The sequence below is a fragment of the Cupressus sempervirens genome, chromosome 10 (genome assembly GCF_028749045.1).
Source record: "Cupressus sempervirens isolate cs-2001-9-10 chromosome 10, ASM2874904v1, whole genome shotgun sequence".
Taxonomy (NCBI): domain Eukaryota; kingdom Viridiplantae; phylum Streptophyta; class Pinopsida; order Cupressales; family Cupressaceae; genus Cupressus; species Cupressus sempervirens.
The window spans coordinates 506,588,967-506,612,501 of NC_143127.1; the positions used below are offsets into that span (position 1 = coordinate 506,588,967).

At 38.2% G+C, this 23,535-nt stretch overlaps 1 protein-coding gene across 2 annotated transcripts in view; it reads right to left on the bottom strand.

The window, feature by feature from the left end:
* Window positions 1-10,149: 10,149 nt before the first annotated feature.
* The window catches only part of LOC149534886 (FtsJ-like methyltransferase family protein), a 56,612-nt gene continuing 43,226 nt past the window's right edge, over window positions 10,150-23,535 (bottom strand). For both annotated transcript variants that reach the window (XM_089802936.1, XM_089802935.1), the window contains exons 5-6: window positions 10,723-10,990; window positions 10,150-10,643 (exon numbers count right to left, since the gene is read on the bottom strand). In XM_089802936.1, coding sequence (XP_089659062.1) covers window positions 10,534-10,643; window positions 10,723-10,990 — 378 coding nt within the window. In that variant the 3' untranslated portion in view covers window positions 10,150-10,533. The remainder of the gene's footprint in view (window positions 10,644-10,722; window positions 10,991-23,535) is intronic.

Consider the following 23,535-nt stretch of genomic DNA (forward strand, 5'->3'; position numbering starts at 1 on the left):
AACATCGTCGTTGGAGGGAAGGGTTCTCTTGTTGGCGGTCATGTTTGTGTTGCTTCAGCCTCACCCACTACGGGTATTTCTACTAGTCCACAACGGTAGTCCTCTTTCGCTGATGTGGCCACTTTCGAGGTCAGATTGCACAACGTTGCTCCTCCTGCGAGTCTCTCTTTTGGACCTTCTCGCTCTTGAGAGGCCTCTCTAGTGAGTGTCTCTAGCCCTGCTAGGGTTGTTTTAGACCAAAACATTGATAATGAATTTTTTACTATAGCAAAGTTCTCTGCCCTAGCTGCTATTTTCTGATTCCGAGGTTTTTGGCCCTCTCTTTCTGATCTTCACGCATGGATCTTCAAGCATTGGGATCCATTCTTGGATAATGGCATTCAGATCTTCCCAATTGCTAAAGGTTTCTTCATTGTCAAGTTTGCATCTGTTGAGGACAGGAAGTCTATTCTATCTGGTTCTTTTTCATGGCAAGGTTGTTTCCCTCTCATGGCCAAACCGTGGCATATGAACTTTGACTCGCCGACGGAGTCCTTCAACAAGGTTCCTATTTGGGTTAGGCTTCTGAATCTTCCTATGCATCTCTGGCTTGACTCTGTTTTGGAATCTATGGGGAATGCTATTGGAAATTTTTTGTTTGTGGACTCGGCTACTTCTGATATTCTCCATCCGACATGCACTCGTATTCTTGTTGAGTTCTATGTCTTAAAGGGCCTCCCTGAGCATATCTGCTTGACCTCTTTGCGAGGCTCCTGAACTCAAATTTTGGATTATGAAGGTATCCCTTTCCGCTGCAGGAAGTGTCATATGACTGATCACTTGGCTGCTCATTGCTTTTCTGTGAAGAATAAGCTGAGGCATCCTCCTTCTTGGTGGCATGGGGCCTCCTCTGAGCACTATACAGTGCATAAGTCCGATCCTAAGGACGGCTCTTCCCTTGAGTTTGTCCTTGAGGATGGCTCTTCCCCTATGGTTGGTTCTCCTCCGACTATCGCTTCTTCAGGGACTTTGGATGCTGTGGATGTCTGGCCTTCGGGTCTGGACCCTGTCCCCTCTCCTGTCCCAAATTTGGTTGCTTCTTCTGGTCCTGGTGAGGGCCTGTCTTCTTTGGCTCCTCCCAGGGAGTTTGAACTTTTGGGTGCTTCTACTTCCCCTGGCCTCTTCTCTACTTCTTTTGGGGATTGGCTTGGTGAGGCAACAAGAGTGGAGGAGGGATGGATTGCAATAAAAAGAAAGAAAACTAAGCCTTCTCTTCCCCCACTAGATATGTTTCTCAAGTCAGGCAAGGGAGTCTCTAAATCAAAGGGCAAATCATGAGTTCCCTTGTTGTGCCTGGGTTTAGGTGTTGGAGCCCATTGTTGGTTTCTTTGGCTCCTTTTTGTTGATGATAGGTTTTATCACCATGGTTACCTCCATTCCTAGAGGGTAATCAGCTCCATCTTTGGTTATGTGCTTATTGAAAATCCTAAGCTTTGTACAAGGTTTTAGGCACCCTTCAAAACTTGTTTTCCTTAATCAAAAACAAATGACCACAAAAGAGTGACCACCATAACTCCAACAGATCTCAAAAACAATGTTATGTGAACCAAAACATCCAAGAAGATAATCAAGACCAAAGAAAGAAAGTGCAAATCATAAGCATGTAGCATGTCCTTCTACAAACACTTCTAAAAGTTAACTGTGTCAAGTATGATCTCCTTCACAACCCCAAGAGAAAAGCCACAACAACATCCAAAACTGTTCAACCTCGAGAGATCAAACATAACATGATATCATGAATCTACATGGATGTAAGCCTCTCATAGAAGATCAAAAGACTCCATTTCCCATTTCAGGAAATCAGCCCACTACCATCTCCTATTTTCATCATAAATGAAAATACGCCTAAAGGAGATAAACATGTTATCCATCTCTCACAATGAATCCTCCAGAACCATCTAAGTGCAGCTCAAGATCTATGAATATGAAAGAAGAGATAAAGCACCTGAAAGTAACATTGGGATTGAATACCTCTCAAGTGATAAACTATCGAGTAGACCAAGAGCAAAGAATGAGAATGCTCCTCCAAGATATGCAAGTCACCCTATGACTTGTCCAAGAACAATCTCCTCATAGGTCTCTATTGAACTCATGTCCAACAAAGGTGTAGGCTCTGATGGTGCCCGATTTTTTGCAAAATTAGGACTCACATTTAAGCACTCTCTCTATTTTGTTATGCTAAAAACTAGTGCTATATTTTGCATGTTTATGACCTTATGATATAAATTTGTCTTTATCTGTAAGTTACAACTTCATAAGCCTTAAAAGTCACATACATTGTCGTCTTCCATAAACAATTTCTAAAGAAGTCACCATATCTTTTAACATGGCATTTGCCTTTATCTAACTTTTCCTATATTTTCATCTCGTAGTTCATTATGACCATTATACATTTATTAAAAATAGAAAGCTTATGCTAATATCGTTATGGACCTTGTAGATTTTATGACATACATATCCTTTAATGGTCAGCCTGACAAACAAAAACCCCATGAGAACATGCCAATTCTCTAAACTCTGCAAAGGAGAGTACATAATATGGATAAAGATAAAAGACTTTTCTTTTTCCAATGCAACTTGGCCACATTCTAGAATTGTAAGAATTTTTAAAGACCATGTTGTTGCTAATCGAAAGCATCTGGCCTTGAATTGGAGATGTCTATGATTGAGATTTTCGAAGAGGATTGGTTGATTGGTATAATGGAATTAATATTAAACTAGCCACTGCATCAGCACTATACAGAGTTGCTTAATGCTTAATATCATATATATCAGAAGAGTTCTCCTAGTAGGTTGTGCAACTCATTCAAAAATCCTGAAGTTATCCTACTTGATGGATAAGTTCACCAAATTAATACCAAGTGCCAATGGTGTGTTGCTTCCAAACAAACTTGGCATTATTATTGAGAGAGATAAAACTTTAGATTGATAGCATACTTGATACTTGTGAACAACACACACAGAAAGGCTGCACATTCATAAAGTTGATCTATCAGGGAGGAACACAATACCCGAACTTGGAAGCATCCTCAATGAAACCTAGGCTACGAAAGGAATGTTGTAGGCTCAAAATGGAAACAACAGATGAAATGATAGATGCAAGGACCGGATTGACTTGTTTCTAACAATACAAAGGACTCACTTGAATACACGTCACATGGTTGAAGGATAACGATTGGAAGAATATTGAGCCTAGGAATTCCAAAAACAAAGTTACAAGAGGCTAGGAAGTTAGTGATGAGGAACCATATACATCAATAGCATGAAAGAACAGAAGTCCAACTTGGAGGCATATCGAGTGTGTTTGTGGAAGAGTTCCAAGATCGATATTTTGGCATTTACAGAGTAGTCTTGTTTCAAGTCATTTCATCAATAATGAGAATACTCCAACTAAAGGCTAGATAAACCAAGGAAATACCTCACCTAAAAAAAAATTTATTTTCTCGGACTATAGTCTTGGCCAAAATTTCACGGCAATACAATTTTGTGCATTGGGAGTTTAAGAGTTAAGACTATTAAACTATACAAAAACAATCGATTAATCTTCTTAAGAGCCCAATAAAATACTACAAAGCATTTGAAAAATTTAAAAGTATTTTGTTAAATATTCGAAGTGGTGCGATTAAGGGAGGTGATTTTTAATATTATAAAAGAGATGAAGTCGTGTTGTTTTAAATATTAAGGTATAAAAATGGCAAGAAGAATTCATAAAGAACATATTCGAAAACATTCACATTTGACAAGAAGTATTTTATATATATTTGTACGGAGGGATAAGGAGCAACATTATGACTTTATAATATAAATTCTATTATTTTATTTTTATAATAAAATACAATGTTCTTTGTTTATTATTAAAGGCGTGGAGATGTAAACTGCAGATGAATTGTCCTTCGTAATTATTTTTTGAAATTCTATATACAATTTAAATGTCGAATAAGTGGTCATGGTCATTTAGCATTTTAAATTCGATCATTACAGATATTGTGAAATATCAAATTGTTTATGTATTTGTGTCTAGTTTGTCTCCCTACCAGAGGAGTTAAAGTTCAATCTGGACTAATTTAAGATTGCATTTATATTTGATCTGTCACATCTTGATTATTAATTATTGGCAGTAAAGTGTGTAAAACATTATAAAGTTGTATGTGATAATTCACTAAAGCTGACTCTATTGCTTGGATGAGCAGAGGCACTAGTCTTTCTATTATTGAAGTCAGAAAATCTATATATTCCTTCTACAAATATCAAATCCATTTTTAAAACCTTTAACATAACATTCAACTATTATTCAGCATTTAGTTTTCATTTTAATGGAGTTCGAGGACCATGCCAGCTAGAGAAATTTAGAAGTTTAAATTCACTTTAGAAAAGCTCTGAACCAAGTAATCAGGTTCGAAGAGAAGGTTTACTAACCTAGGTGTAGCGGAGCCTAAAGTGCAGGAGAATCAAGAAATATTCTCATTCGTTGGCCAAAACTGATTGAGAAGTCCTATCAGAGAAGTGGCATGCTCTTGGATTTCCAATCTGCGGTTTTGGTAACCAACAAGCTCCTCAAATTTTCTATTGAAATCTCATCAAGACTATACATCTCAACAACATGTCTCTCATCTCAAGAGAACTCTTGCCTCACCTAAGTCTCCGAGTATCCACAAGCACCTATAATCAATCACTCCATGCAAAACTCCACTGCAACATTGCACTGTCATGAAGTATCAAGCAAATGATCAAAGTACTCAATACCAAGAAACTAAACCAAGATCAATGTCAAAGCTCTAACCATATAATCAAGAACATAAACATGACATCATCATCTAAACCATCTCCTCCAAAGAGATAGCATGCTACATGTGATCATATCAAATAATTGTATGATGTCACAACTCTAAACTGGTAATAAAGATAAAACCATGACATAAAAGACATCATGATAACATATCAAATAAAAGCATAAACAACATCTCTACCAAGGACCCCTTGAATCCTAAAGATGTCAACATCTCTAATCACATGAAGATACCATCTTCAACTAGTGAACCAACAAATGTGAAAGACCCTTCTGCAACAATAGGATCTAAGGCATCCTCCCAACATTTGCAACACTAAAGAAGATCATCCATCACCATATGATTGAAAAAATGCAGCCATTGCTAAAGCTCCCACTGAAACGTGATACCAAGCTATCTAAGCATATGACACACCATCCTCCAAATCTGAAAATCATCCAAGCCCACACATTCACATTGAGTGAAACCAAGATCTCCACACTAAGGAAATTCACCATGTTATAAGACTCCATAACTGACTATCCAAGTACTCAAATATAATCCATCATCTCATCCCAAAGCAACCACACAAATGCACAAGTGACCACAAACAAGGCCAGCTAACAAGTTTGCACCAACACTGAATCAAATCTAGTAGATATAGATAGTCCACATCCAAGATATCCCACTGCAATTAAATGAGTGGCCTACCCACCTGACTGCATAACTTGTAGATCCAATCATTGCAACATGTAAACCCACTATCACATTAGTGACATGTACAAATGAGATCAAAGAGAATAATCATGTAGACAACATGACTCAAACACCAAATCAAGCATAAATCCGATTTGCCAATCATGTCCACATCGAGCCCCATACTCCAGGAGTCCAACAAAGCATCACCACAAAAATGTTAAGTGATTGATCACGTACCAACATCTCCATGTAGAGAAAGAAAAACACCTCTCACCATGCACAAAGAATGCATGCATGTAGAACTACAATTATCTCATCTAGTAGCACTCTAAAGGAACAAGAGTCAAGAAAATAGCTCTTCAGTAGATCTACAAAAAAACAAGTTTTTATTTCAGCATGCAAAACCTGCAAAAATATTGTGTTTAAGAACACCCATGCACATCCACACCCATTTCTCATCTGGAAGACGCAAAGTTTGAAAAAAATACCAAACAACTAAACCCAAAATAATGGATTATCATAGATGAACATCGCCATAGATGTTTTTAGGAAAATCTATAAACACCAAATCTAACGAACAAGAATCCAAGCCATGCATGTATAAGCATCCAACAAGAAAACATAATACTAGAACTCCAAGCCCACTTGTAGACCAATTCCACAATCACTACTAGTACCTGCATCTGAGAGAGATAGGCTATCCAAAAGCTTCCAGATTATCCAATGATCAACTCCATAACTTCTATGCATTCTAGGTAACAAAAGAGACACCTTCAAATACCCATGCATCAAGAATTATTCTATTGTCAACCAAGAGCTCCAAATCAATGTCATTTCAACATGACCAACTCTATTTTCTCTGTATTCACCATCCTTCAAGAAATGTTTGTTGTCTCCTTAAACAAACAATAAAAAACCAATTGCAAGACTTCCACTCGTCAAAGGATTAATTATCAGTCAATTTTTTCAAAACAAACTTCTTCAAGCTCTGCAAGCTAAGAAATCTTAATAGAAGAAATACCCAGAACCAGAGACATTATGAATCCTCACATGCAAGCAACATGCAATTCACAAAATTGAGCTCTGATACTAATTGAAGGGAAATGAGAGCACCCCAGAAAGACATCTTATATCAATATGCACATCTGGTATCCAATAGTTCCTTGAACAACTTCTAATAAACAAATACAAGTGCATACTACTATGCCATAAAGCAGAAACAGACAGTTGATTTCCCACAATTAAAACCTTAAAGGAAAGTGATTGCAGTTTACTGATCAAATTAAATTTCAGCAACATTACAACATATAGATTATTATTCTACAATCATAAAACTAGAAGAATGAGACAAAATAGAGAACACAAATATACGTGGGGAAAACCTTTCCAAGTAAGAACCTCACCTTCCAAACCATTAAGCAAATGTATTATTCAACAACAAGTTACAATACATTTTCAGCCTTCACATGGAGATTTACATCTTGCTCCATTTGAGAGAAAATCCGACAGCATAACCCTATGCAAATAACTTCTCATCTCTCTCTTAATTCTTTATAACAATGCTTTGTACTTATAGAGTTTTCATACAAGAGGAAACAATTTCTAACGCATCTACAAATTATTTTAGGAACTTCCTTATGCACAACCCTTGCATAAAAACAGAAGCTTTTTGTTTTTCTACTCCAATTTTTTTTTTCTGGAAGAATCTAGCTAAATGAACTTTCCAAGAAAGCACAAATAAAGCAATAAATCATGGTAAGGATGAGTCACCTTATCCCAACATAAACCATGTCCTCTTCTCCATGGAAAGCCTATTCAATTCCAACTAATTATATCTAGGTATTCATTGGGGGGGGGAGGACGGGGGGGAGCGATGGTGGGGCAAGTTCCTATATATTTCTTATGTTCTATTGTTTCCTCGATTTGGACTTTACCATTTTTCAACCATGCCCACTTTCCATCCTCCCTTGCTGCCTTTACCTTTTCCCATTCTTTACTTTTTTCTTCTTGTTGAAAAATGGTAAGATCTTCATCAACATATGTGTGTGCCTTTGAGGAGGGCCTTATTCCTTAGTATCATATTCTTATCTTCTGTGCTCTTGAAAAACACCCTTACATGTCTATTCCTGCTATCTTTTGTCCATTTCCCAATTCTTTGTGTTTGTTGGATTATTCTATGCCACCCTAAATGGTCCATAAGGAAATCCCTTATCAAATCTTTTGTGTTCTCCTTTTCACCATAGTCTTTTAGCCCTTTAATGATGATATTTAATGCTTTATCGCTTCTATCTTTCTTCTCTCGAATCTGCCTATTTACTTGCTTTTCAATGAGGTCAATTGGTGTGTTTGACAGTCCTTTCTCTAGTTGGGTCCATGATTTGACCTCTTCTATCCATTCCCTAAGCTGGTTTTCTTCAAACTCCATGTTTGCCATTGTAGATTGTTTTTCTTTAATTTGCAGGTCATCACTGTCACCCTCTATTACTTTGCATCCTCCTCCTTATTTTATTCCCTCTAATTCTCATCTTAATAGAATTAATTCATATTCCCCTTTTCCATATTGAACTGCAGATTTTGAACCTGTTTTCTACGTGATTTGTTTCACATGTTAACTTCATATTGTCCTCGATGACTGCCTTTATCTATTATCCTCTGCCTGACTTCTTGTTTCTAAAGCATGTATCCTCTTTCATGAACATCAACTCATTAACAAACAGATCCGGACACCATGTTGGGTGTAGAAGCCAGATTTTATGTGCTAGTGTTAATCTTTTCTCGTTTCAAATGTGTTTGTTGCATGAGGTTTCACCCGAATATCCATTGAGAGGGACTCGGTATTTTTAGTTTCCTCTCCCTTACTTTGCTTCTGCTTGTCTTGCTCAACCATTTCTAAAACTTTCAACATAGTCCTTGGATGTATCACTGTTTGTTTCACCCACCTTACATACTTAGCTTGACAAATCTTCCTATGACTTAGGATTCGTTTGTATTGTTTTGCGTTGACACATACACATTTCTTGTTTGAGATCAATTTATTGTCCCATATTTGGTCTTGCTTGCCAGGCCACTGCATACTTGTATCCCCAGTTTGGAAGTTGAAACTCGGTTTCCAAACTACAGTCTGAGCTACTGCCGAGGGCATCCCAGAAAAGTTGAAAGGGATCATAAAACCATTTTCAGTTAACATTCCAAACATAGGCCTCTGTCTGATATATTTCTTTGAGAACCATCGAATGTTTGAACCCCACTCATTATGATACTGCTCGACTCTATCCCATTCTTCACTTCAACAATTGATGTTTGCTTCATTGCACCTGTCACATCATCCTGACAAATTTTCCCTACTCTCATGTTGTTGGCAGAATTAATAGGGTATGATAGTTCTTGTTCCCCAATCTCACTCAAATCTGCTAACTGCGCTTTGTCTGGGCTATTAAAATGTGTTTTGCAGTTTTCCATGGTTTCGTCTGAAGTAATGAAAGGTGCTTTTTTGTTTTCCATGCTTTTGATTGTGAATGAAGATATATGAAAGATTTGAGGTTTTGTCGCTCAGACAAGAATGAAAACCACAGAGACACAAAACAATAGGAAATGGCGAAGGATAGAGAAGAACCTGGCCCACCGTATAAAAAACAAATATTCTGTATTTGCAGTTTAGTAATCTGGCATTTGTCTGGTTGAGGCCCGAGGCTGTCTAGTTGAAACTCATGGATGTTTGGTCGAGACTGGTGCCCAGATGTCACAATACCCTCTCGTCCATTGTAACCTGCATGCTACCCTGCGTTGAAACTGGGTAATAATTAAATACATCCAAGAAAATGAATGTAGAGAAGGTCCACACACTAAAATGACACTAGAAAAATATTCTCTTAATCTATCGAAAACTTGAGTTGGATTTAAGCACAAATCAAAACCATTGCATATAACTTATTTCTACATTTGTGGAACCATCTTGTAATGTGTGGATTACTCCTAGTCCTACCAAATGCACAACTATTATGCAGTCCACCTCAAAGTCTACTCCAAATTCGAATTCATTTTTAGGTGGCTCCAATTAAAGTGTTCCTAGCAGGCTACTTAAAAGTAAATGATATTCAATACTTTCTATGAATTGAAGGGTGTTTGAATGCCTAGAAATACAAGAGCGTAACAATAAATTGTGAAAAAAAAAATGGTGATACTTGGCTCACAATAACTAGTGAAATGGTGAGTTGACTATATTTGAATGACTCCAAATTTCTATAGTTAAATCTACAAATCCAGGATCAATCACACAACTGCAAGAATAGCCAATTATATTAGGTTGGTAAGATCTTGTCAAGGCCAGATATTCAAAAAACAGGAAATTATATGTTCTATAAATGACAAAATGTCTTGTGTCAGCATACAAATATGGATGGGACAAGATAAATTACATCAGAAGGTGTAAATGAAAATAGATGAAAGCCAGGGAAGTGAGCTTGAAAACTATGCCATTTGTTTATATGTAATTGCATTAAACCATTCTATCAAAATAGATATAAACTCAATATAAATTGATATAACTGATATGGATGTGGAAAGCTATATACAAAATCCCAACATCCAACACAGTGCCGAGGAGGAACACAAACAATATATGAGTATTGCTTAAATGTTGCCAAGATTTACAATGAGTGAAAAATAATATATCTTATTTGAAAAAAACAAAATCATAACAGATAGAAAGTTTCAAGTATATATAGTACATTCCACCCGTGAGTTGGTTGAATAGACATCTCCCCTCCCAGCTGGGTTATATTATAAAAAGTAGGTATTTGTTTTGAAAGTGATACCAGGATAACTTACATACTAAGTAACTAAACCAAACAAAGGTCTCAAGCCATAATTTAAGTTTGATTGTTTTACAATGTAAAAGCACATTTAAAAGAAAGGCACAATCAAAACTAAATTTATCCCTTCCCTGCACTTGTTGAATTGCCAAACCTAAATGGAGAGGTTTTACCAACTACGCATTTGTCAAACCCTCAAAACCCTTTTGACGAAATGATCACTTTAAATCTTTACAGATCAAGTATATCTCTGTGGAAGAAGAACGAGTTGCTTTTGGCCTCAACCAGGATATCTTTTTGAAATGCTCCCTACAAAATTTGGGAAATCCTGCACAAACGCACAATTTAGCATATTAAAAATTGCATAGATATAAATTATGCTGCAATTTGAGAGTTAATAGTAATACCCTGGCTTTCTTCACATTCAAGAAGCTTAATGACAAGATTTCCACCAGATTGGAGCATGCCTTCACGAGCATCAGGCTCCAAATAAACAGGATCATCTTCAGCTTCTAAAGATCTATCAAATGCTTTCTTTGTAGCTGTGAAACGGATTTCACCCAAAGCCAAGGTAAGTGCACGCATACCCAATTCACAGGAAAGGGTTGTATCTTTTGTTCTTATTCCAGAAACAGGAGGACACATGTCTGACAAAATAACTAAGTAGCCCTTTCCCTGCCAAATACAGGAAATAGAAAACCGAGATTTGAGGAGTTAATGTTTTGTGCAGCGAGTGGAAAGGGAACCATGATGATTATTTAATGGGGTTATAATCGGTTTTATATTATCTTTTATGATCAGGCAAGTCTGAGATACATGTAATTGTTGTTTTGCATTATGTATTTTGCTGAGATTACTATGCTATGATTGACAGACTGACCACGGTTGTTTTGGCAAAGTGCTGGCAGGACCGCTACAGCCCCCAAGAGGAGGGAAAAGGTATCACTGGGAAAGAGGGATAAGGTGTGATATGATGAATAGGAACAAGATCTTTGAAACTGGTAAGGCTGACTAGTCGAGGAATAGTGTAACCTGGTAGGCTAGGGGCCTTAAGGAAGTGTTGTTGAACATCTCTCTGTTGTAAAGTTAGTAATAAGTATGGTACTGACTTGCACCTAGCCGGAATAACCTATTTGTCACACTCTAATTGTTAACATTAATTGCATATCCTTTTGTTATCCTTGATCTTAGTTCACCTTAGATTTAGAGTATACATGTATGTATATAATTAAGTGTGTACATATGTCCATAATATGAATTTATCCATATTTTTGCATGTCCATATATAAGTGATTAATTATGGGCAAAGTGTTTGGCCATAATTAATCACATGTATATGAGCATGTAATGTGGGTTAAAAAATTATGGAAGAATATAAGTGCATACTTATATTTATATACTCACCTCTATAATTTTGAGAACTCAACTGAATTATTATTAACTATTAATAATTATTTATGCCTTATTTCTTTAGTTTTTTCACTTCCGCCCTTGTATTAATAATTATTTATGCCATTATTTCTTTAATTTTTTCACTTCCACCCTTGTGATAATCATAAATTTCATTCAATCATATGCCTATCATATTCTTGATCAGGTTAAATTCATTTGTCATGTATCTATGTAACACTAACGGGTCGTCATCTTTGAACCCCCAAAAGATGATTAATTGGAATTAAATTAAAATTTGGGAGCTGGCAAGGAAGCCGCTTGATTAACAATTATTAGTTCCTCAAGAACATTGCAGATGCCGTGGATACCCTCCCACTAAGAACAATGAGGACTGGCAGATTTATAGTGCCAAGTCACTGCATCAAACAGCAGAGATTTCATTGCTGCTAGGATGGCATCATGTGATGATGAAGGAAAAGTATAAACGGTTTCCATTCATCTTGTATTTCATCATCACCGAAGGTGGTAGGAACAAGATGGAAGGTAGTCACATCTTCTCCGTGAAAAGAAAAACAAAAGTCATTACTGTTTTTGGAGAGAAGGGATTTGGAGTAACTTGAGCAGGCTTGTACACCATCATTAACCCATTCGGTGTCTTTCTTGTCTGAATTTTATTCTCCTCAAGCAACGTTGAGCTTGGTGGAAGTTAGCATGCATGAATAAGAAAACAAACAAGGAATTTGCATAAGGTCATCAATAGCTGAACAAATGTCTCCATCTGAGGCATTTGCAGCATTCTATCTCAACCTACTTCAAGTCCATACACATTATCCACTTTTGCTCTCAAACAAGGTTAAAATTCTTAAATTTAGTTTCAAGCGACGAGTTGTAATTCTGCAGAGGTCCAAGTAGGATTGCTTACTGCTATATTTTTTATAAAGAACTCTTAGAATCTTATACGATTTTTGATATGGATGATAAAAGAAAGAAACAATATATAGATGTACCTCGTATAGCTGATGTTCGCAAAAAAATTCTACTTGTCTGTAATCTGTTCAGAACAAATAAAGTTTTGCTCAAATAGCTGATGTTCACAAAAAAAATCATACTTCTCTGTAGTCTGTCCAGAACAAATAAAGTTTTTCTTACATTCTTTCTCAAGGACAGTTTGTACTTTCACCAAACACTTTCTTCCATCCAAGCTTTTCTGTGAAAGGTTTAAAAGGAGTTTGTCTTGAGAAGCTGTTGGGCCAAAATGGCATCTTTCTTCTTTGACTTGGGATAATTGCAGATTTGGGTACACAATTTAAAGACGCCCAAATTACAACGAATCAGGATGGTTGAGGACTGTAGCATCTACTACTCTGTCCAACAGGACAATACACACAGATTTGCAATTAAAACCTTGCCCTCTTATCTCTAAGTTAGTAGTAACCTTTAGTGCTCAAACAAAGGGCCTGGTAACAAGATTGTGTAGATCAATTGAACTAAAGCACTTCTTGGGGTCTCAAGGCTGAACATGTAGCACCAGAAGTTCTGATAGATATGTTTCTTCAAGGCTGTTGTATACCAGCTGAGAAGATTTAATGTGCCGAGGAAAACAGTAAACAACTTCATCTTTCATACAAAAACTGTGTAACATCCATTTTAAAATTATGGTCAGTCTCAAGTTCAAAGATTCTTAATCAATTAGATTCTAACTCACCCATGATGCAAGCTAATGTTCTATAGATCCCTAATGCTTGAGAAGAACCTTAGAAACTTACCGGTAAGCTGAAGGCCTTCAGCAGGTACACAGAGAAGCTGAATCATATATCTCAAGTATTAGAGGAAATTCTATTCATGGTAAACCATATCATCACAGGGCCAGGGCGCAAGTGGGATGAGGTGAGAGGCTGACCTCATAGTTATGAAATCCTTGGCCAAGGTGCACTAATCCAGTGTTGGTCAGTCCTAAGATTCCCGATACGCCTCTAGTTAGGTGTCATACCAAGACAACAGAAGTTGAAGGGTGTGGCAGACAGGGTGTAGGACTCTTATGCTAGTTCTCAGAAGACTTGTTCCTAGTCATTCCCCATTCCTTGCGGAGGGCTGGGCCAACTTCAGCTAGAAGTGTGCAAGGGAGGATAAGAATTGATCCATGGTTGTGAGCATAAACGCCCTCATGATACCTTTTCCCCTAACCGAAGAAAAGTATAATGCTCCAGTTACAGTCATTTCTAACTGCTCAGTAAGTTCCTTTCCATTTTGCATTTTATTTCAATATAGCTGTTCGTATAAAATAAAATTGAAGAATTAGATTAGATTTGACTTCTCGTTCTATAATCTTACTGAGATTGTTGAAAACATGCTTTAGTGTATATCTGTTATTTAATTATTCTGTTCAAAAACTATAAAGCAATTATAGTAATTAGAATAATCTGTTGTCCTGTTTTTAGAACTCTAATCTTATTTTTAAACTCAAAAGGGAAAAATAGCCATTACATTCTCCTTTTATTAAAATGACAACAGATGATAATGGATGATTTTCTCTAAGAATGGCTTCCTATTTATAGATTTTTCCCGATGGCAGGGGATACAGTTAGGTAGCCAAGGTTCAATCAGAGTTTGATAAATGGTTTCAAATATTGAGACAAAGAGACAAAGTCCGTTTCAAATATTTGTGCAACATGACAAGATTAACAGTCAAGATTGCGAAGGCAAATTGGATGGTGGAAATAGAAAAGTTTTAGTGATCCATGTGAGCTCTATTCTTATTTCCCATTGGTTGATATTGATTTGTCCCCCGTGTTGGGTGAGAGAAAATAGAATTAATCATTAAATTAATTAATTTAGTTTTGCCATGTGTACCCCTTGAATGGGTTGGATTTTGAATTAATCATTTAATTAACTATAGGATTACTGGGCGCTCTAACAGTTCTTGAATTAGCAGGCTCGCTTGCAGGAGGGAAACTAGTTAGGGAGAACCTGGCAGGAGGTACAGACCCTGGAGGAACTGTGGGGGCACCTGGGAAGAATGCTGGATCGAGTTCCGTGGCGGTTGGGGATGATGGTAAGTCTGGACATGTTTCAGACACTTTTTGTGGGGTCCGTGACCCGCCCTTGGATTCTGCCTTTGCTTCTCGTGTGTCGGGTCAGGACAAAGAGGAAAAGAAAGATTATGTGGAATCTAATAAAGTTAATTCCTCTGTTGGAGAAAAGGTAAGGTCCTCAGAACAGAAGACCTGGTCTTCACTTTTCGGCAGGAAACCAACTGGCAAATCTTCTTTCCCGCCAGTGACTTCTAAGACTAGTTGGGAGAAAGGTGAGTTCCAAGTCTTTATCCCTGACCCCTTAGTGGATTTCTCTATTTCCTCCATGGATTTCACGCTGGTGGGCAAATTTTTGGGGGCAAGACCAGATCTTGATTCTCTAAGGAAAATGGTTAAGAGGAAATGGGCTATTCGCGGGGAGGTGGACATTGCTCCCATGCGGAATGGTTTCTTTCTGTTTATTTTTAACTGTAAGGAAGATATGAATCTGGTTCTCTGTGGAGGTCCCTGGTCTTTTGGAAAATGTTCTCTTACAATCAAAAAATGGGAGCCTAATATGGTTTTATCAGATTCCTTTTTCCTTTCTACCCCGATTTGGGCTAGACTTCCTGGACTCCCTCTCGAATTCTAGCATGAAGATATTTTTAAGGGTATAGCCAGTTCCTTTGGTGAACTGGTGGCTTTGGATAATGCTACTACGACCAGATCCAAACTCCAGAGTGCTAGACTATATGTAAAGGTGGCGGATCTGAATCATCTCCCTGAAAAGGTGGATTTAATCTCTAAGCTTGGTAAGAAAACTCAAGTAATCATTTTTGAAGATCTTCCTAATGCTTGTTATGCTTGTAAGAAACAGGGTCATTTGGTTAAAAACTGCCCCTCCAAGAGTAAAACCCACTTGAGTAGTGAGAAGGAAGTGAAAAAGACTAAGGTTCAGCAAAAGAAGGTTTGGAAACCTAAAGACGTTCATCTCAAAGAGAAGAAAGAGACTGAGAACCCAATAGCTCCACCAGTTGTTGTGGATATTGTCTCTAAGCTTCTTCTTGAGGATGGGACTAGGCTCGTGCCTAAGACGAAGAACATAAACTCTAAAAAAGAAGTGAATGGATCTCAACTTGATCCCATCTTGCCTGAACGAGGTATAGATAACCTGCCGGATTTATCAAAGCAAATTGTTCTTTATCAAAAGGAGGATAAATGGAGTAATCTTGATGAGATGATAGAGCTTGAGGAAGGAGAAGTCTTGGCTGAATATGGAGCTCATAGAGAGGATGATGTAACTCAGCCCAGGGAGATGGAGGTTTTTGCCCTTTTACTTTCCCAGGATACCCTTTTTAAGGACCCTCCTGTCCTAGAAGCTGTCAAAGAAGATGGAGTAATCTCAAAGCTTAAATTAAATTCAAGGAAAAGGGCTGAAAATAAGAATAACATAAAGGGGGTCGAGACTCGAAGCAGTAAATTAGAATTGCATACTAAAGTGAATCCCAAAGCTTCAACCCCGGTAAAACCTGGGAGAAAAATAGATCAGCAGTCCAAGGTGAAACCAGATGTTGGGTCTTCGGATAGACGTGGAAGGAAATCTTCTAAGAAAACCAGGGAGTTAGAAAGCTTGCAGAATATTGCTGATGGTTGTCAAGCAACTATTCTGGATTATACCCCTAAAACATGGAAATGAAAATTATCACCTAGAATATTAGGGGGCTGAATAGTTACCATAAACTAGATGTTGTTAGGAATTTTGTTAGAGAACAGAAACCTGATTTTCTTCTGCCTCAGGAAACTAAGATGAACAAAGAGAAAGCAGAGCAGATAAAAGCTTTTAAAAATTACTCTATTAATGCTAGTAGTTCAGAAGGTGCTTCAGGGGGAACCCTGATGCTATGGAAAAAAAATTGCTTTGCTGGGACTATTTTGAGGGCTAGTAAATACTTTATGATTGCTAAAATTACTAGTGCTGATCAAAAAGAGGACTGGTATATTGTGAATATTTATGCTCCCAACACGAAAAGCCAAAGGAAGAAGGTTTGGGACTCTATATCCAATTTTAAAAGTATAGATTACTCTGGTAGGTGGATTATCATGGGAGACTTCAATGTCCCTCTTTATGACCATGAAAAAATGGGAGGTAATGCAACCCAGCTCGAAGGAAGAATGGACCTTAGGGAGTTTATAAACAAAGAGGGCCTAATGGACATGGATCTTCAAGGCATTCAGTTCACTTGGAGTAATAAGAGAGTTGGCAATGATTGTATTCAGGCAAGGCTTGATCGTGCTCTTATCTCTCCTAATTGGACAAAATATTTCATCTGCAAGTTGGAAGCCCACCAGAAAATTGGTTCTGATCACTTCCCTCTTATTTTCACTGCTAATAAGATTAGTCCTAAGATGAATTTTCCTTTTAGATTTGAGAAGATGTGGATGCAGCACCCTCAGTTTGAAAGAAAAATGGAAGAATGGTGGAACATCAAAATTGATGGTACTGCTCTCTTCAGAGTGACTTCTAAACTTAAAAATGTCAACAAAAAAAGTCAAAATTTGGAACAAAAGATGCTTTGGAAACATTTTTGAGGATAAATCTATATTGAAAGAGGATATCCAAAAAATCCAGGATATAATTCAGAAGGAGGGATATTCCCCAGACCTTCTTTTAGAAGAAAATGAAAAGCTGACTCAATACCATGACATCATTACTAAAGAAGAGATCTATTGGAGGCAAAGATCAAGATTGATATGGTTGACTAAAGGAGATAACAATACCAAATTTTTCCATCTATCCACACTGAAGCATAGAGCCAAATCTCATATCTCACATCTTACTAAGGGAGATTTGAAGATTGAGGAGGATAAGGACATCATGGATGAGATGGTGACTTTTTTCTCTGGTCTTATGACAGCGGACCCCAACATCAATATGGAACACCAGGCAAAATTCCTTAGAGTGATCCCCACTCTGGTTTCAAAGGATCAAAACAAATTGTTAAGCTCAATTCCTAAGAATGATGAGATTTTCAAAGCTGTTAGCTCTCTAGGAGGAGAAAAAGCCCCTGGTCCTGATGGCTTTCCCATGTTTTTCTTTCAGAAACTTTGGAAACTTGTTGGAAAAGATGTTTGTGATGCGGTAAAGGAATTCTTTGGGGCAAAACAAATGCTTAAGGAAGTCAATTCCACCTTCTTCTGCTTGATTCCTAAGAAAATTGGAGCTGAGTCACCTGATCAGTTCAGGCCGATCAGCCTTTGTAATTCTTTCTATAAAATTATATCCAAAGTGCTTACTTCTAGATTGCTTCTAGTGACCCCTTTGATCATTGCTGACCAACAAAATGGCTTCACTCCAGGTAGACAAATCCTCAATTCTGTGATTTCTGCTCATGAGAATATTCATTCCTTATCTTGTTCTAACAATCAAGGTTTTGTAATGAAAGTGGATGTTGCTAAGGCTTATGATAGAGTTGATTGGTCTTTTCTCTCAAACATTTTGATTACCTTTGGCTTTGACAACAAGGTTGTTGGACTGATTCATCAGTTGATCTCTACTTCTTCTATTGCTGTTCTGGTTAATGGTAGTTCTTCTCATTTTTTTAATCCCTCTCGGAGATTGAGACAAGGGGACCCTTTATCCCCCATCCTCTTTGTTATTATGGCTGATTGTTTGGGGAGGTACATTGGGGATCTGGTGCATAAAGGAGTTATTAAGGGATTACAACCCTCTTCCCATCCTCTTATATGTTCTCATGGCCAATTTGTTGATGATACCATCTTTTTGGGGAAATCTGAAGTCAGGGAAGCCAGAAATTTGAAGCAAGCAATTAATCTTTATTCTTCTGCCTCAAGCCAACTGGTTAACTAGAATAAAAGTGCTGTGTTTTTTCTCAATACCACTATTCTTAGACAACATAAAATTGCCAAAATCCTTGGTTGTTCTATAGGGTCTTTACCTTCTTCCTATCTGGGTCTTCCTTTAGGCTTGAAGGCTCTGGATTCCTTCTGGGAAGACCTCATTAACAAATTCAGCAAGAAGTTGGCTGGTTGGAAAGGGAACCTTTTAAGCCAGGCTGGAAAATTAACTCTTCTTAAAGCTTCTCTCCAAAGTATACCTACTTATGCTTTAAGTCTTTTTAAAATCCCCACTAAATTTGCTGAGGCTATTGACAATATTCAAAGGAATTTTTTATGGACTGGTGCAAAGGAAAAAAAGAGAATGCCTTTAATTGCTTGGGACCAAGTTTGTAAACCGGTCAGGGAAGGTGGATTGGGCATCCGGAAGATCAGAAGCATGAATAAAGCTCTTCTAGCTAAACAAGGATGGCGTGTCTTTCATGAAAACAAAGAGTGGAGTACCATTTGGAAACACAAGTACTTTCTTAATTCTGTTTCTCTTCCTGATTTCTTCTCTTCTTCTGATGTTGCTATCCTTCCTCCATTTGGGGAGCTGTGCAGGGAACAAAGAAAATTCTTGAAGGGTGCTCTTGGAAAATTGGTAATGGGATTAGGGTGAGATTTTGGGAAGATGTCTGGCTTAAGGATCACCCCCTAATTGAAGATGTTCAAGATATGACACATGTTCACTTATGCAAGCAAAGATATGGCACTTTTGTTAGTCATTACTGGCAGAATGACTCTTGGGTGAACTTGAAGGACATTGATCAATGCTTCAATCACATCCAAGTTTCTCTCAATGTTGTTTCTCTCCATCCTTCTTTTGAGGATGAGATTATTTGGTATGCTGATCCTACTAGGCAATTCAAAGTTTCTTCTTTCTTTGTTTCTAAGGAGAAGGAAAATCTTCCCTTTTGGGCGCAGGCTTGGACTAAGGGTCTCATTCCTAAAATTAACATCTTCTTTTGGGTCCTGCTTCAAAATAAAATTCTGACCCTTGATAATTTGCAGAAAAGAGGTATAAATTTGGTGAATAGGTGTATTTTATGCAAGAATGGATTTGAAGATAGAGACCACCTGTTTCTGAACTGCTCTTATACCCAGCAAGTCTGGACTGAGATCCTTATGTATTGGAATTTGACCTGGGTTCATCATAACAATGTGGAATCTTCTTTTAAAAGCTGGCAATGCCCTTCTAAGAATGTTGATGTTCAATTCCTATGGAAAATTACTCTTCCTCATCTTTGGTGGGGTATTTGGAAAGACAGAAATAATAGAATTTTTAGAAATAGAGAGGTTCCTGGATGGGTGCTTGGTCAGAATATTATTAGAGCTTTGAAGGAGAATTTCAGATCTCTAAAGAACCCTGATAAAACCTTTCCTGTTGATAATCCAATGCATTCCAAAAATCCTAAAATTCAAACTGATAACCCAAGATTGACCATCACTTGGAGCTCCCCCCCTTATGGTTGGATTAAAGGAAACTTTGATGGTGCTGCTAAGGGCAACCCGGGAAGTGCGGGTTGTGGAGGTGTGTTGAGAGATCATAGAGGAAATGTTAAAGATGCTATAGCAATCCCCATAGGCAAGACTAATAGTCACATTGCTGAAGCAACGGCTGCCCTTTATACTATGAAAATTGTCGTGGATTTGGGATGTCCGAATTTATGGTTGGAAGGTGACTCTCTAAATATTGTGAATATCCTAAATAATAAAAGTGCTATCTCATGGTCGATAGAGGCCACAATCAAGGAGATCAAATACCTTATTCAAAAATTTGAAAAAGTTGTCATATCCCATACCTTTCGGGAGGCCAACGGTGTTGCTGATTGGATTGCCAACTACGCAGTCCTATCGGGGCAAAAGGTGAGGTGGACTGATGTATTAACTAACCAAGTTGATCTCAAAGCAATTATTCATTATGAAGCCATCCATGCGCAAGTGGGAAAGATTTGTGAAGATTAGAAAGTTAATGATTTCGTGGAGTGAGCATATTATTGCCAGATTTTCTTCCCCAAGGAAGTACACTCAAATGAATGCGATGTGGGTTTAGCACGTATCTCCGAAAAAGGGAGTCTCTTTTGATGGGACGAAAAACAGTTTTCATTTTAACCCTTTCTCTGTCTGCGTCTGGTTACTCTGGCGTTAATGCGTTCTCAAGCAGATGGGGGGCGAACCACGCAAGCAAGAACCAAAGAACTGTGATGCCTAGAAGGCTCGTGAGAATGTATGGAAAATTCTGCAGAAAGGAAATGTGACCTGTTATTTGGAGCGACTCAATGGTTTTAAGCCACACATCACTACGGCTTTCTTTAAGAACTGGTCCAATGACAAAGTTACTCTCCATGGTGTTACTGTGAAACTCACGGAGGATTTTATAGCAAAGATCACGGGGCTCTCCACAGCGGGCATAAAATTCACCTAGCAAACCAGTATTTCAAATGCAGCCTACAAAAAGTTTCCGAAAACGGAAGACGAGGAGAAGCAATTGGAAAAGAGGTGATTTCTTCGATGTGCATCAGATAAAAGAGATCTAGAGGGATGTTCTTTGTTGTATCCGTGAGTATTTCATACTTGATGGAAGAAGTAAAAGAGTTCATAAATGCCACTTTGTTTTTTTAAATCATTTCAGACATAAAGATAGAATATCTTTCCCCTTCTTTCTGAGGTTTTCTTTACTTCATAGTTTAGAAGCTCATAAGAAGGAGGAGTCCAAACCCATTTTACATGAAGGGCTGATTCTTCTTATCGAGAGGTATTGTAAAAATAAACACATAGCCTCCACTCCCTCTAAGGACAAGGAGGACTCCATTAAGAGTAATAAGGGTGACTCTGTTAAGGGTAAAGATAAAGCCCTGAATTTGAAACCCTCAGCTTCTCAAAACCACGAGGATGACGAGTCTGAGACCGAGAAATCGGAAACCTGTGAGAATATTAACCCTGAGGTTGACGAAGATACTGACGCCGGGGATTTAAGCTCTAATCTCGACGAGTACCCGAAGACTGAAGGTAATAATGAAAAAGGGAAAGAGGAAGCCAATAGTGATGGTAATTCTGAACAGAGTAAATCTGTTAATGAGGGTAACCAGGCTATTTCTAGTGGGGGTGATAAAGAGGAAGATAATACTGTTGAGAACCTTGTAGAGAAGAGAAAGGAGGACCATACGGCTAAGACTGCTTCTCCTGTCAAGGGGATAGAGGAAGAAAAAAAGGACTCTGCTCACATAGAAGACTCTGTCGGGTTCGTAAGGAGGATCAAATGGAAATGGAGGAAAACAATGACAATGCCCGTTCCCCCCCACAAGGAATTGCTGAAGATGATAGCGACTCATTGCAAAGGGATACCATGCTCTCCTTCCTGCATTCTGCGAAGGATAAAGCTGACACCATGCTCAAAGTAGATTCCTGGATCTACAATGAAATGATGGGCTTGAAGAAAAAGGTTGAAAGTCTTCAACATAACCTAGATACTATCAATGTCAAACTTAGCCAACTGGAAGGGCAGATGGGAGACATCCCTAATAAACTTAACAACTATGAGTAGAACCTCAGAATGCTTATCAAGGAGAGTGGCACTAAGATGGAACAGGTCACCTCGAGTATTTGTGCGGCCGCTGCAAGCCTGGGCAAAAGGGCTAATGAAGTTATCACTTCGGCTGAGGGTCCGAGCAAAAGAACAAGGCAGAGCTCGAGGAAGAGTGCAATGAAAGTTGCTACTGCTTCGGCTGCTGACACCATTCAAGAGACTGCTGCAATTGGTAAGGAAGCTGCTAAAATGATCTTGGAGCTGCAATAGTGGCTCTGGGTCGGGTTCCCTGGTTTAGTTTATGTCTGTTCTGGTTGCTGGTTGGAGTCTCTAGTCCTGGTTTTTGGTTTCTTTCGTTTTGACTGTTTGTGGTTCCAAGTCCCTGTAAAACCTAGTTAGTTTGTTCTTGGACTTTTCTTGTGGTTTCAAGTCCCTATAAAACCTGATTTTGATTCTGTGCTTCAGTTTGTTGAAGGTTTCTATTACCTGGTTGGACTTTATTGCTTTATCTTCTACTTTTTGTAAAAGGGTTTCGGGGTCCCTTCAAAACCTGCTTTTACCGTAATCTAAAACTATAGGATTAATTGAATCAATTGCATGAATATACGGTGTGCGAACTTTTCTGCTCCTGCAATCGACATCCTTCTCACCTAATCTGAATCGTCGCCTCCCTTCTGCTTTGTCTCCTTCCTTCCTTCCACGCCTTCCCTTATATGGAGCATGGAAATCTTCTTGTTTCCCCCACCCTACGATCTTCTATTCTCTCATCCCTGCTTTCAAGTCAATGGCAAAACCCGAAAAAGGATACTCTTTAAAAATGCAAGATCTATTGTCCACAAATCATATTGCCTCAACAGGAAACGAAGTCCTTCTTTTATGGTAAGGAAAGATAGGCGCAATCGTGCTAGGAGAAGTCAAAGATCCCCCATTGCCCCCCCTATCTCGCTTAATCAATCTCTCCCTAGGCAAGAAGTAGGAATGTGGGTTGTCCCCTTATCCTCTTTGGCCGCCTCCTTCACTATGGGAGCCAACACCATTCCCCTTGGCAAACCTTGGATAATGGATGTGTTAGACAATTCCAACCAGTCTCAGCCCTACCCTAACCCTAAGACCCAAGCCGAATGGAATTTGTCCTCAACAAGGGTTTTTGGCTAGGCATCGAACGCATCTTCAAGCTCACACAAATTAATGGCACACTGGTGCAAGAAAGATAAGGAGGCAATGATGGATTGGTGTGGCTCGGCCTTCTCTAATCAGATAAGCATTTACTACCTTGATTATGATTTCTTTTGCATTGAATGTTTCTCTGAAAATCTAAAGTCATTCTTGGTGGAAGAAGGTAAAATTGACTATGTTGGACATCCCTTTTTCTTTTTGAACTACCCCGATAATTT